At 43.5% G+C, this 15,522-nt stretch overlaps 1 protein-coding gene across 1 annotated transcript; it reads left to right on the top strand.

Moving 5' to 3' along the window:
* Nucleotides 1–4,075: 4,075 nt before the first annotated feature.
* Nucleotides 4,076–12,861, top strand: LOC118769036 (sodium-dependent neutral amino acid transporter B(0)AT1-like). The gene is made up of 12 exons (XM_036516044.1): nt 4,076–4,274; nt 5,953–6,093; nt 6,316–6,453; nt 7,760–7,941; nt 8,028–8,138; nt 8,596–8,708; nt 9,311–9,439; nt 10,718–10,874; nt 11,111–11,315; nt 11,618–11,777; nt 12,268–12,430; nt 12,646–12,861. Exons 1-12 carry the CDS (start codon nt 4,076–4,078, stop codon nt 12,859–12,861), a joined length of 1,914 nt encoding a protein of 637 aa, XP_036371937.1.
* The last annotated feature ends 2,661 nt before the right edge of the window (nt 12,862–15,522 follow it).

Here is a 15,522-nt window from a genome sequence, read left to right as displayed (position 1 = left end):
CCCATTTCATCGTGGTGTTTAACAAATCAGAAGTTCTCCACAGTGACACTGCTAGAGGTGTTTATGGGGCATATATTGTTAGTATTATCTTCAGCAAGATTATCTCAATTGCCTGTGGAGGCGGGAGACATTGGGAAATCATGTGACTGAGCTCTGTCTGAATAGCACATAGCGTTTAGGTGTTTTTATTGTTATTTATCTCTAACCTCTAACCCTTGAACTCTGATTTATACCAGCCAACTGCTTGTTTCTGCTTTTTCAGAATATATAACAACAATAAAAGTTATAAATCTGGAATGTTGTGAATTTTGAGTTTGTCTGCATAACAGTGGATTTCGGGTGTTGTATACATACTCTGAGTTCTTCTGTCTCCATTTCCAGCTGTTTTTCTCCAGAACACGCTAAAGGGACCTTGTAAGTGCCGCAGTTGGGATGAGGACTTTTGACCTGCCCTTGATGGCTGGTTCACTTTCGCGTCTCTCACTTTGCTGGACTGGGATATAGCCGTGCAGCGTCACACAGGCTTGCATGAGGATGGAGGGGAAGGGCGCTATTTTGGACATGCCTTGCTGCCATCATGACAGTGCCCGGGCTCAAGACAGAAACCAGATCATATCGGAAACAAGAAAAACAACTTTGAAATCATCTGGAAACCACACTGGAATCATAATGCGAACAGTGTTTAACATCAGACTGTGGATCCCTGTTATCCTTCAGTTTTAGCAGCACAATAATACTATTGGCCAGGGTGCTTAACCCTGATTGCCTCAGTAAAATATGTACACTGATGACATGTGCATTAGTTTGACTGGCAGCCATTGCTCCACCCCTATTAGGCAATATGGCCCACAACGTGGTCTAGACTGTAGGCCAAAGCCATCTTTTTATGATTGCTTTTAACTTTTATGTTAATCTTTCATTAATACCTCTGTTGTGTATGTTCTTACGTTAATTGTTTCATTATTTTACTGTTTCTGATTTATTTCCTCTGTTTAATTGTGTACTTTTCTCAGGATTGAACTGTATCCTATTTGGGCTGCAGAACTGTGGATGACAGGTGTGGTGTATATAGAGTTAATTATCATATCTTCCGTTATTAAAGCAGATTGTAACGGTGGCTGTTTGGGTCCACATAGCCGTACTGCAGTAGCTGCAATCCTGAGCCATGGCCAAAGCGTTGCCTGGGACTCAAAATGTGCAAAAAGCACAAAAATCACAAGAGGGCAGTGTTGCATCGCTGTCTGTGACACTGTGTTACAAGTTCACCGCCAGGCTCTGAGATTGTTTGCTGTCATTTATCTGTACATTTTCAGCATCTGAAATACAAATTCAGCACATGGTGCTGTGCTGTGTTATTCTCTGATTTTTATTTATGATTTTGTATAAGAAGTATGCTCTAGTCTATTTATTTAACATGACCTGAAGTTTCTCTGAAGACTCTGGAAGTGGGTGGACACAGGCTGTTTGAAGTGTGGATTCATACAGTCTCTTTCACAGCCACCCTCTCAGCCATAAAGATACAGGTGCCCAAATATGTGCACTTATAGAGAAACAGTGAATTCGGCATTACTGAGCTGCTCAGTTAAAATTGTGATTGTTTGTGTTTTTGATTCATATGTGCCGGATGCATGCAGCACTGACCACCTGGCTCTCTTTGATGGATGATTACAGGACTATCCAGAACTTTCTCCACTGTTGTCGCCCGGTGGTGGAATGAACTTACATACTTCATCCATTCTGCCATGTCGCTTTGGATGAAAGTGTCTGCCAAATGAATCAATGTAAATATAGGAGCTGCTGCCTGAAATGCATGCAGAGCAACATCTCTCTGACAGAGCTGTGCTCAGGAGAAATTTACCTAAAATAAATCTATAGTGTTTTGTTGGAAGGATTGGTCACTCATGGAGTTGGTAGACGCCTGTTCTTCTCCCCCTTACACAGGTGCTCCTCAGGTGCTGTGTGTGTCTGGCTGCTGTATGAAGGAGAGGAGCTCTGCTCACCACCGTTCTCCCTGCTCATTTACATTTTTTACTTTGCATTTAGTGTGGTTGCTGGGGTGCTGGTAGGCTATTGGGTGAGTTTGTAGCTTTGGTTAGGGTGGTAGGGCACTTTGGATCTGGCCTCCCTGGATTCTTTCTACTATTTTACTTCAGTTTTGTGCTCCTGCAAAGCCCTGATTTTCCCTCTGCTTTTCTTAATCATACCATTCCCATATGTAAATACAACAGTGTCTTTGGCAGCTTGGCCATGTTGTGGACTCCTGTTTAAAGTGCATGGCCCGGTTTTGTTGGGGTTTTGGTGGCTGCTCTACCTTCTTTCAGCCCGTTCCCGTTCTCTAGCTGCTGCACATGCAGTGCTTTCACCCGTTTCAGGGCTCACACAGGATCTGAATTTGATCTGTTGTCTTTGTTGCACTTTGTCTTGTTATATGGAGTCAGTTAAATGGCTATAGTTTCTGTGACTATATTATGTATGTATTATGTACTATGAGTGACAGTTGTTTTGTAGTTTCCCTGAGTTGAGGGGCTTGTGTAAACACTGTTTTTGTGTAATTTAATGACAGCTTCAATATTTTTGTTTTTCATGTCGTGACTTTACAGCGTCTTGATTGTAACCATTGTCATTGGTGACAAAAATGGATTATGAAGATGGAGTTAAATTTAAAGATCCAATAACTGAACAGTTTAATTTTGATTGCTGAACATTATCATGTTACTGTATCTCACTCTTCACATAAAACAGTAGAACAAAAACATGGTTGCAGCTGCTGTGTTTTAAACAGGTGAAGAGAAGCTAAAGGCTAAAGCCGATTGCAATATCAGCACTGTGTCCAAACAGATCAGGCCGTTTTATGAGATGCACTTTGGATGCTGCTCTGGATAAGAGTGTCTGCTAAATGACAAAAATGGAAATGTAATCACCATATGTCATTTGAAGGATAATAGCTCAAATACAGGTTTGAAAGCCCCACAGGTGATGAGGTGGAAGATCTCTGGCCTCCAGGTATGAGTTTAAACAAAGAAAAACAGAGGAATACATTTAATACCTATGTTAAGCCCAACACATATTTCATGAATAATGTTATATCCTGCATGTGTTTCCCAAGGCAGCTGAGGAGATAGGCGTTCCTACCAGGCCAGATGCCGCCCATGATAAAGGCTGTAATCTCTGAGCCTTGAGGTCTGCCCACAGAGGCAGGTTACTGACTGTGCAGACTGCTGGGCCTCACAACCTCAGTCTGACTCAGCGTCTCAGTTACCACACACACTCTAACACACTCTAACGCTCTAACACACTCTAACACTCATGCACCTGTTACCACACACACTCTAACACACATGCACCGGTTACCATACACTCTGTAACACACTCTAGTACACTCTAACACACTCTAACACTCATGCTTCTCTGTGGAGGTACATGGATGCTAAGGCAGTGAATGAAGATAAACAGTCTGGCCAGTTTGCATGTGATGCGGGTGATTCAGAAACAGGAAGGGACCAATTAAAAGGAAGTGTGGGTGCCTCAGGACGTTAACAAAAATACAACAGAACTGCAGTCTCTTCTTGCCTTCACTTGTTACCAGAGACACGTGTTTCTCACAATACTTTCCTTTTTCTGCATTTCATACTGACTTAAATGTGTTTTTCTGCTGTTAACGCTTTCTGCTGTTAAATTAAACAAAAAATATTTTTCAATGTTTTGATATTGTTTGATTTTGTTAAGAAGAATGACAGACAGAGATGGTACAGAGACCTGATCAGCAAACAGAAGGGGGTCTGAATGTGTTCAAATTTCTCAGACGGGCGTGGTGACTCAGGTCAGCAGCTCTCTGATAAAACATTACAATTGTGTTAAACTGGCTGTTCTCAATTCTGCTGACAACAAACAATTCTTAACTCCGAATTAATCTGGAGACACATTTTGGATGTGCGTGTATGGGGGAGGTCGGGGTGCTAAAGGTCCTCTATAAATACACTAACCTCCCCAGCACACTGACACTGACACGCACAGACAGACACACAGCCATACACACCTGCCCTCTCCACACCTGCCACAGAAGAAGCCAGACGACATGAAGCTGCAGCTGCCGAACGCCGGCCTGGAGGATCGGATTCCGTCTCACCAGGAGCTGGAGAAGATGGAGCTGGAGGAAGCTGGAGACAGACCAAAATGGGACAACAAGGCCCAGTACATGCTGACATGTGTGGGCTTCTGCGTCGGCCTCGGCAACGTCTGGCGCTTCCCTTACCTGTGCCAGAGCCACGGGGGAGGTAGGTGCTTCCCTTACCTGTGCCAGAGCCACGGGGGAGGTAGGTGCTCCCCTTACCTGTGCCAGAGCCACGGGGGAGGTAGGTGCTCCCCTTACCTGTGCCAGAACCACGGGGGAGGTAGGTGCTTCCCTTACCTGTGCCAGAAGCATGCTTTGAAGAGCACTTTCTACTGGAGCAGACACAGTGGGTTTAGCACTTTGGCCTGGGAGGTGGGCAGTGACTGAGGACAGAGAAAGTCCTGCTCTGTCAACACCCAACAAGATCTGCCTCGTTCATGGATTAATCCATAGTTAGGGAAAATCTAGAGAGGTGGCTGGTAGTTACCATGGCTGCCGTCTTTGGTCAGCTGGCTGGAGCGAGATTTCCAGTTTGCGACCGACTCACGCTGACACACACCTACCTTGTGGATAGGTCCACAGTTTTGCTCATTTTGAGGCAGTCAGAGCTAGCTAACCTGCATGCGAAATAGCTTTCCAACTCGCAGCCCACCTATGTCATTACCTTGTTAGGCAGCTATCTAATTATTTTTTAGGCTTGTTACCACACTAGCTAAATCACTAGTTAGCCACTTAAAGCCAGTTTACATCTTAGCCAGCTAATGTGCTAATGAATTCGAGTTTGGAAGCTGGCTAAGTTGGTAATGCAAACAATAGAAGCTGTTTTCACACAGCGGCAAGGAGACTGGCATACAGGAATGAGAACACCATACCCTGAAATGATCTCACCTCTGAAAAGAGGATTTAAATGTGGTGGGAGATTGGCAGATGGATTGACAGCACAGAGTGTGTGAGTGCTGACGCATGCCGTTTCAGAGCAGAAACAGCACACACTCACACATGCCCACTGTAGCCCTCTGTTAATCAGAAACACTGTGCCTTCTCTCCACGATGCCTGCCTTATCAGCTCTGAAAACACATCAATTACAGATAACACCTGAGTGGACTTTCAACAGAAACTGCAAAGAGCAGTTCTGGTTTACTTACATCCAGATAAGTGAACACAATGTGTGATCTGATGCAGAATTCCAGATAACAATATTTTACATTTTATCAGTTAATTCTTGAAACATGAGAATCGATATCTAATTTTGTTTACTTTCCCTTTTCCCAACAAATTATGCTGACTGTATCAGCTTGCTCTCAATTTGCTCTAAATCTCGATTTATACCCTCGGTGTCCAAGAACATCTGTACTTCCGGCATCGCTTTGCCATCTGTTTATGAGGAAAATTATGCTGTCTGTATATGATGAAAATTATACCATATGCAATCTGCATGTAAGCAAATTTATACAAACTGCATCAGAGAACATGGGCACCTGGCAATGAAGCTTTGCCTGCTGCCTTTAGAGATGTTAGTATGAATAATCACTGTCTAATAAGACAATAAAAATAAAAATGACTGTACTGACAACTGGCCCTCTGCAGAGACGCAGCTGCACTTTCTCTGAACTTCATTCTGACTGTGAAACTGTTTATTTATAACAGTTCAATGGAAGTGTGTAGTGGGTAGTGAGATACTGTAGGCTCTGCCAATGACATTGTTTTAGTCTAAGAAGGTAGATGAAATACGGATTCTCCTTTTGTGACAGAGGAATACCTGGTTGCAGAGTTAAGGACACTGCTCAGCACAGAGCTGTGTGTTACTGCTGTATGTGACTGACTCCTGGTCTATTTGCAGGTGCTTTCATGATCCCTTTCCTGATCCTGCTGGTTCTGGAGGGAATTCCACTGCTGCATCTGGAGTTTGCTATTGGCCAGCGCCTGCGCAAAGGAAGTGTGGGGGTGTGGACAGCCATACACCCCTATCTGACCGGTGTGGGTGAGTGTAGCACAGCCATACACCCCTATCTGACCAGTGTGGGTGAGTGTAGCACAGCCATACACCCCTTATTCTATGCTGACACAGATCCAGGACATTCAGCATTCTTACTTATAACACAGGAATGTGCAGGACTGTCCATAACAGCATGGAACAGGCCTGTTTAACTCATTGAAAAATGAGAAATTGTCTCACTAACTTGAAGAATTTTGTGCTCAACAGGTATTGCATCCATGTTGGTCTCCTTCTTGGTTGGTCTGTACTACAACACCATCATGGCCTGGGTGATGTGGTATTTCTTCAACTCCTTCCAAGACCCACTGCCCTGGAGTGAATGTCCCATCAATGAAAACAGAACAGGTATTTTTTCATAAAACATGCTCACATCAGATGTGCTTTTGTGGATATAAACAACTCTACAGTAATCAAACGCCTTTTCATACAATGTATCATACATATATGGACTGTTCACCCTTCTGCCCTCTGGCAAACGCTACCGTAGCATGCGGTGCAAGACTGCCGGACTTGCTGGAAATAGCTTCTTCCCACAGGCTATCAGAATAATCAACTCACATTAACAATACACAGACAGGCTGGCTGTTGGACTGCCGATACATGCGCACAGACTGACTGAATCACATATGCCCTTATTCCCTGTGCTGCTATTTTTGAACAATTCAGTGCCTTCACCACTGAGCACTCTTTCACCATCCACTGCTACCTGTTTACATCAATGTTACATTGAGCAATACACTCACAGTGTAACTATGTGCAATACACCCACTATGTGCAATACACCCACTGTGGAAACTTAGTGCAATTGTGAAAACTATGTGCAATTTTTTTGTATAGTTTTTGTATAGTTCTTGTATAGGTCTTATACAGTTTTTGTATAGTTTTTGTATTTAGCTTAGATTGTGTTACATGCCAATATGTTATCTTGTCTGTTTATGGTGTATATTACGTCCACCTGTTGTTGTCCTGCTCGTACCAGCTTTATGTTGTGTCTTACTTGTGCCTGTACCTACCTCGCACATTGAGCATTGGGCTCGGAGAAACACAGTTTCGTTCTGCTGTACACTACTTGTTGTATGGTTGGAATGACAATAAAGTACACTTTGACTTTGACTTTGATATTTATCACATATATATATATACAGCAAGGGTTTCTAATGGGATTTCTTAGGATTTCCAATTAATCAATGAAATTCATGTTTTTATAGAGCTGATTGAGTACCTGTTTATATTTTTCAAAATTTCTCCTGTTTAAAACAGGAGTCCCCTCATAATCAGGCCCAGCTTATATTCAGGCTGAATACAGGGATGGCTAGCTGAACCCACTGACATATAATACACCAGCCAACAGCCAACAGCGCTTGGGCTAACAGAGAGGTTTCAGGTACAAAATCAGCTCAATTCCATTTCAGTTCAGGAATTAACTACAATGTATTAATTGGAAAATATTCATACAAAAACCATGGGTGATTTTCTGAATTTTACTTCTTCCCTGATTTGTTTGAACCAAAATGGAACTGTCCTGACTCTGCTGGGGTGAGAGTGGGGTTTTGGGTAATTGTGAAGTTTGGGGTAAAAGTGGGGTTTAGGGTAACAGTGGAGTTCGTGTAACACTGAAGTCTGGGGTAAGAGTGTGTGTCCCCCCCTCCAGGTCTGGTGTCAGAATGCCAGAGGAGCTCCCCAGTAGATTACTTCTGGTACCGGGAGACCCTGAACACCTCGGCAGCCATTGGGGATTCTGGAGGCCTGCAGTGGTGGATGGTCCTGTGTTTGGTGTGTGCCTGGACCGTGCTTTATGTCTGCTGTATCCGTGGAATAGAGACCACCGGCAAGGTACGCCCTCCAGTGGCCATGCAGGAGAGTGCACACAGTCACATGACGCGAGTGTCATTATCTGACAGATGGCCTCCCTCCCCCAGGCTGTGTATGTCACTTCCACGCTGCCGTATTTGGTGCTCACCATCTTCCTGATCAGAGGCCTGACTCTCAAAGGCTCTGTGAATGGCATTAAGTTTCTCTTCACCCCAGACGTGAGTAAACTGTTGCTTAACTTATTGCACAAGTAAATAGATACATATAAGTATATAAATATATACATACACATATACATGTATAGATAGATAGATTATTATAGATGTTTTGCTCATTTTTTTTTGAAAGAATGAATCTGTTAATTGTCCTACAAATTGATCCATAAATCCACTTCTTAATCACTAACAATATTTGGACCACAGTCCAATGCCAGTTATTACATTAAACATTAAACACACCATCATCTAGTGTTCAGGCTTGAGAAGCACAATAGCAAAAGAAAATACATTTCATTGCAGCTGTCCAAAACAAGGATGCACTGTTTCCAATAAAGCAATGCTGAAATTGCCAGATTTGTTTAGGTAAATTCTGAATATGATGGGGCCCTTTTCGTATTTATCTATGATTATCTAAATTTCGTGGTGGAGAGCTTACCTGTGTACCTGTCCCCTACAGCTGGAAGAGCTTGCCAATCCCACCACCTGGTTAAACGCAGGGGCCCAGGTGTTTTATTCCTTCTCACTGGCTTTTGGGGGTCTCATCTCCTTCTCCAGCTACAACTCAGTGCAGTAAGTGACTATGACTGTTACATAATTACGTGATTATGACAAGAATCTTTGCATGGGTCCTTTATAAAGAGCTAAAATGCCGGCACATGTTCCTCAGGCTTACTGGCTGTTGCTTTGTATCACGGATCACAGCGAAGACTCTGAAACCCTCACAAACATAAAGGTGGCATTGAAAATGTTGTATCAGTGTAACTCATATTCTATGTGAAGAGTCTGAAACCCTCACAAACATAAAGGTGGCATTGAAAATGTTGTATCAGTGTAACTCATATTCTATGTGAAGAGTCTGAAACCCTCACAAACATAAAGGTGGCATTGAAAATGTTGTATCAGTGTAACTCATATTCTATGTGAAGACTCTGAAACCCTCACAAACATAAAGGTGGCATTGAAAATGTTGTATCAGTGTAACTCATATTCTATGTGAAGACTCTGAAACCCTCACAAACATAAAGGTGGCATTGAAAATGTTGTATCAGTGTAACTCATATTCTATGTGAAGAGTCTGAACCGAAGCAGTGGAATTGTCTTTGCGTGCACTAACACATGTTCATAATTTTTATAAGTGGACAATTAACAATGTGTTACTCTGTATTCTCTAGCAACAACTGTGAGCAGGATGCTGTAATTATTTCAATAATCAACGGCTTCACTTCTGTCTATGCGGCTACAGTCATCTACTCCATCATTGGCTTCCGTGCCACAGACCGCCTGGATGCCTGTCTCAGCGGGTGCGTGCCTCCAGCTACAGCTACAAAACAATGAGACTACACATAGTTCCACCAGTAAAACCATGTTTATGTGAGTGCCCATAGCACCTGCTTCAGGAGTGATTTGCAATTCTTCCATGATAGAAAAAACCACTGTAAAACCGGGTAGAGGTTTAGAAGTGTGAACATGTGATGCTCCCGCATGGCTAAGCTGGCTAAGGTACTTGTGTCAGTACTTCGGCCCCCTAGCTGTTGTTTTGGTGTTTCTCTCGGTCTGTCAGCGTCATCCATGTGCTTTTGTTTACAGTTCCCATGTGTTGCGGCCCGCCCCGCTTTCTGGCCTGGGCCGGCCCACCTGATTTCCTGATCGCCCCCACCCGCCTGCCTGCCCACCTGCATCACATCTCTTTGTCAGCCCACCCCTTTATATTCCCTGCTTGTCTCTGTTTTGTTGCCAGTTCATCTCGGTTTCATATTTCACTGCCTGATTATTCTTTTTTTTTCTATCCCGCTCTGACTTCTGCCCAACTTCTGATCTCGTCCTTGCCTGCCCTCCTGCCTTGGTTGCCTGATCTACCTGCCTGCCTGGTTTGACCCAGCCTGTACCTGTTTTTTGATTCCTGCTCCTTGTTGATTCTGCCTTGGACTGCCTTCCTGGTTTTTGACCCTGCCTGTTCTGCTGCTACAAACTTGCACTGAGATTTCAATAAACCGCTTGGAACCTGAGTATGCTTGGTCTGCATGTGAGTCCATGCCTGTGCTCTGACAACTTGCTTGTTGTGCAAACCGAGTCCTACAGCTCCAGTGTTAGCTGTGCGATTCAGGAGCAGGGGAGCACAGTCGGCTGAGGGTGATGCAAACCGAGTCCTACAGCTCCAGTGTTAGCTGTGCCATTCAGGAGCAGGGGAGCACAGTCAGCTGAGGGTGGTGCAAACCGAGTCCTACAGCTCCAGTGTTAGCTGTGCGATTCAGGAGCAGGGGAGCACAGTCAGCTGAGGGTGGTGCAAACCGAGTCCTACAGCTCCAGTGTTAGCTGTGCGATTCAGGAGCAGGGGAGCACAGTCGGCTGAGGGTGGTTTTCCCTCCCTCATTGTCCCACTTTCAGAGCAGGCCTTTGAGCCACCCAGATGAGGTCAGAGAGGTGTGTCTGTCTGCGTTTGCTGTCTTGCACTGTGGGCCTTGCAGTGAGAAAAATAGTCATGGTTGGTGGGTGTCTGACAAACCATTGGCAATTCCAAAAAAGGGGTTTGAAAAAAGGCAAACAAGTCAAAGAAAATTTATACCTCTGTTTTTTTGTAGAAACATCCTTGCACTGCTGAATGCGTTTGATCTTCCTGAGGGCAACATCACAGAGGAAAATTATGAGGAAGTTCTCCAAAGCCTCAACAGCACATCCTCTGAGATCATTCAGGGGCTGAACCTGAGGACCTGCGATCTTAACACTTTTCTCAGTGAGGTCTGTTCTCATCTCTTCTGTTGTGAAGTCAGCTAATGCTACTGAACACAGATGGTAGTCATTCTGGACCCAAACATACTGATGTATAGAAAAATGGGATTTGGGAATCCTCTCAGTCTTACATTTGCTATGAATATGACAGTAATTCAAAGCCACATGTTTTCAGTAGCTTTATGTAGGAAGGGAAATATCTCACTCTGGCTGTTGAAGCTGAATTGTGTCCTTGTGTCCTGTAGGGGGTTGAGGGAACTGGCCTGGCCTTCATCGTGTTCACAGAGGCCATCACCAAAATGCCCATCTCCCCTCTCTGGTCCATCCTCTTCTTCATCATGCTGTTTTGTCTGGGGCTCTCCACCATGTTCGGTAGTATTGAGGGGGTGATGGTACCCCTGCAGGATCTCAAGATCTTCCCAAAAAAGTGGCCCAAAGAGGCCATTACAGGTGAGTGAAAACTGAAGAGATTCTGCTAACTGTGCTGAGAATGGAAGTGGTGCCATCAGATCTTAGAGCAGCACCGGCCTTCATGAGTGAAAACCCCTCTTAACCCTAACCCTAACCCTAAAGAAAGAAAGGAGAAACTGCTGCGGGCTGGACTGGAGGATTCTGTTTTGATCAGCTCTCCTAATGTAGAACTGGCATTTTGAAAACATAAAGGGGGAAAAGTGTAAAAACTAATGTCCTGTGAAAAAATGTACATTTGTATAGATATCGTATGCTAATGGCAGTTTCTGTGTGTTTTTCAGGTTCCATTTGTTGCTTCTCACTCCTCATTGCCCTGATATTTGTACAGGCATCAGGTAACTACTGGCTGGCTCTGTTTGACAACTTTGCTGGTTCCATCCCCCTGCTGATCATTGCATTCTTTGAGATGGTGGCTGTGGTGTACCTGTATGGAATAGACAGGTGAGTGATTCAGCTTCTTCACTGGGTTTTTTTTTTTTTTTTAATCCATCACATATGGGTCTTGATGTGGTTTTATGTACATCACATTTAGCATAACAATCACATGATTACATGTCTGCTCTGATTCATCCATGCACATGTCAATCTTCTGTCAAATGTAGTTGGGAGTGGAGGGAGGGACTCTCCACGGAAGAGCAGATTTGCACCTGGCACCCAATATGGGAGAACAAACCTCTGCTGTTTCAATTCATCAATTTTGTGAATTTTGTCACTTTGGTGTCAGAATAATGTGGTGATGGGAACCCAAAGCCCACCAGACCAAGCTACAAATATTCCAAACTGGCAACACTATTCAAGAGAGCCATATCTGTAAACCCAAGATAAAAGGAGGCCATATAATTATGTCTAATATTACTAAATAAGCATCGCTACTCCTTCAATGCTGGACGCCACAGTGCTAATGTCACACACACCTGCTGTTTTCTGACAGGTTTAACGAGGATATCGAGTTCATGATCGGACACAAACCCAACATCTTCTGGCAGTCCACATGGAGGGTCATCAGCCCACTCATAATGTTGGTCATCTTCATCTTCTACTTCGTCACCAAAGTCAGCGAAGAGCTCACCTACATCGCCTGGAACCCCAGCTATGTATGTATCACTGGCATAACTTTCTGATGTTTTGAGGACAGATAACAGGTCATCACAATCTTTACACAGTGACCATAGCACCTTCATAGTTTAGAATACTTGCTAGTTTGGGTGGTTATCCAAAGCTTTACATTTGTGGGGGTTTGCTTTTGATTATGTGGTAAGACTGTGATCTCAGGTGATACAGTAGATTCCTCTCCTTCTCCTAACTGCAGGAGAACTTCCCTTCACTGGAGAGCCTCCCGTACCCAGACTGGATCTACATCATCATCTTCCTCCTGGCTGGAGTCCCCAGCATTATAATTCCCTTTGTGGCACTTTTCAAATTTATCAGGAACCACTTCTGCAAGAAACAGGACCCTTTTGAAGCAGACACCCTCAGTACCATCTCTGCTAAAATTCAAATGAGTGACACGTCAATCAGGTCATAAAATAACTGAAAGATTCTTCAGTCTTCAGAAGGAACTATTGCTTCTTCACCATTGTTATCAAGAATGTAATATTCCTCTTCCATATATGCTCAACTAGAAGTTTCAATCTAAAGGAAGAGGTGACTAAGGTTCTTGAGGGTTATTAAGCTCTTTTATGTGGAGCAAAAGACAGCCTGGTTTGAAGCCTGCAAAGGTACAGCTGAGTGTTTGGAACAGGGCCTTACAGCTGCACACCTCCGGTGCCCAAACGACCCATTCCAAACGTCTAAGGTCTGCAGTTATTTTGGCCTTTGATTTCTTGGATTTCTCTGGGACTTGTGCAACACCCAGCACTCTACTTACTGTGGTAGGATTTCCTAGCATATGTTTTTGGGACATATTTGCATTACTGTGCCAAACATTAATATAAAATGTTAAAACACTCTCAATCCTCAGTTTGTAAAACAGACATATGGTGGAACAGTCAACATTAAAATTGCCAGTTCTATGGATTCCATCAGTGATAACATTTCTGAATGGCATTTCTGCTGCTTCTTATAATGCCGTGTTTCCCAACCCTGCTCCTGGAGGCACACTGTCCTGCATATCTTCTATGTATCCTTCCTGCTTGACTAAATCAGGTGTGCTCAGCTAATCAAAAGTGCCACTGATGAGTTCAGTCAGGTAGGTAGAGCAGGGATAGATAGAAGATATGCAGGACGGTGTGCCTTCAGGAGCAGGGTTGGGAAACGCTGTTATAATGTACTGTGTTTGTAAGAATAAAGATGCAAAAAGTGTAACTATTGGCTTCTCTGCTTGATATTTTCTACTTGTCCAGCCTGATTGTATATAGATGTGTGTTCCATGTAGCCTTGAAAATTGTGTTCTTCATCTGCAATTATACTGTTAGTGACCATCTGTATTGCTCATGTCAGTTGCTAAAGATATAGCCTAGGCAGAATGATTACACAATTTCTTAGGAGAAATATTTAATTTTTAATTAATTGTTATGTTAAAGCAAAATCCAGGAGGAAAAAAGGAAAAAAGTATGGGGGACAGGGCGCACACAAGCCTACAGTAACTATTCTCCACACTACAAACCCCACAATGCACCAGGAGCCAAACGCTGGCTCCTCACAGGCTCCTGTATGAGTCACAGGGTGTTGTGAGCAGAGTGTCGAGGGGACCCTGGCACCCCACCATTGTCAGGGAATGCCGGCTGGTTTTGAACCTGGGCCATAGGGTTCAGCCTGCATTTAAAACAAGTGCCTTTATAGTCTGAGACACTTGTTGTATGGGAAACATAGAAACAATGTTGATTAAATGTCTTTTTGCCCAGTGGGAATGTGCTGCCAAGGTACACATTCAACACAGATTCTAGCATTGAAAACTGAAACTGTAAAAGTCAAGGTTGAAAACCCACTTTCCATCATTTATGGATATAAAAAAATGCTACATTCTCCGTGAATTTAGTTATAAGTCACAGGCAGCTCAGAAAGAACAGGTTAGCCATTTGGTTGTGGATGATGTAATAAGTTAGGAGTGATGTAATAAGTTATCAGTGAGGCTGGCGATAGCTGCTTGTACTTACAGTCATAATGAGGACCCAGTTAGTCTGACTGCAAATGAGTTTCACTCTGACAGGGGTGTGAAGAGCCTGTCTGGGAGGAAAGTCAAATTGGACCATCTCGGTGGGGCTAGGGGGTAGCGGGTGGTGGGTGGGGGATGGATTAAATCTCGCACACTTCCTGATAATGTTCTGGATTAAACAATGTTACAGTATCGGGCCCAAATAAAGACTGCAGTCTCTTTGCATTTGAGAGCAGGAGCTCATCAGGAGTCTTTCAGAGGTCTGTACCTCTGGACGCCTGCTGTCAGACACACAGCTATCTGTGTGAATTAGAACTCAATCCCAGCACTGTCTTAGAGGCAGGCCTGCATTTTGATTATGAACTAGAATACTAGAATGCACCTGTATAAATTACCATGAAAACTCATTTTTTGAAGTAGGTGCAGTGGCTATTGAGAAGATGTGTTTTTTTCTAAATGTTAAAATTTCAAGATGCCTTTTCAAACATTTATAATTTATTAATTTTTGGAAAATTGATCACAGAATTCATTATGGATGTAAAACCTTGTGACCTCTGGGTAAAAATCATTGCACCAGATATGGCCCATTGCCATCAATACGTCTTACTCAAATTCAGCAATTATCGCAAGTTTTCTATCGGGGAAGAAGAACAAAAACAATTTAAAAACAGTAGGTTGTCTCACACCATTGCTGCCTTGTTGTCTTATAATACAGTTCCAGTCATACAGAGACCCACAAAGAGACCTCGTCTACCAAATGACCCATCCAATCATCTGCCAAAACCCAACCATTCTGTTCTACATTTTTCTGTATGTGAAGAGCATGGCTCATAACAATTGAGCTTGAACTGGACTGGATTATACATACAGCCTGCAGCAGAACAAAATAATCAAACCTGCATGTGCAAAAAAAAACACCCACAACAGCTGCACATAGTGCCAGCTTGAAACAAGTGTGCAGAGTCACAACTGCAAATGTGTGAGAGGATGAAACATCCTGTGGAAGAGCAACATTAAACCACGGAAATGCAAACTCACCAGAATCACTGCAGCTGCTGCAAGTTTCTGCTCATCTCAAGCACTTAAGCAGTC

This window comes from Megalops cyprinoides, chromosome 21 (assembly GCF_013368585.1).
Source record: "Megalops cyprinoides isolate fMegCyp1 chromosome 21, fMegCyp1.pri, whole genome shotgun sequence".
NCBI lineage: Eukaryota > Metazoa > Chordata > Actinopteri > Elopiformes > Megalopidae > Megalops > Megalops cyprinoides.
Note: the sequence above shows the minus strand (reverse complement) of the source record. Positions and strands in the feature narration are given on the sequence as shown.

Bases quoted from the DNA above. Each gene is read 5' to 3' on its own strand.
- LOC118769036 (XM_036516044.1), top strand. From the start codon at position 4,076: ATGAAGCTGCAGCTGCCGAACGCCGGCCTGGAGGATCGGATTCCGTCT. The intron at 8,139-8,595 runs GTGAGTAAACTG...TGTCCCCTACAG, and splicing joins AGTTTCTCTTCACCCCAGAC to CTGGAAGAGCTTGCCAATCC. The intron at 11,316-11,617 runs GTGAGTGAAAAC...TGTGTTTTTCAG, and splicing joins GCCCAAAGAGGCCATTACAG to GTTCCATTTGTTGCTTCTCA.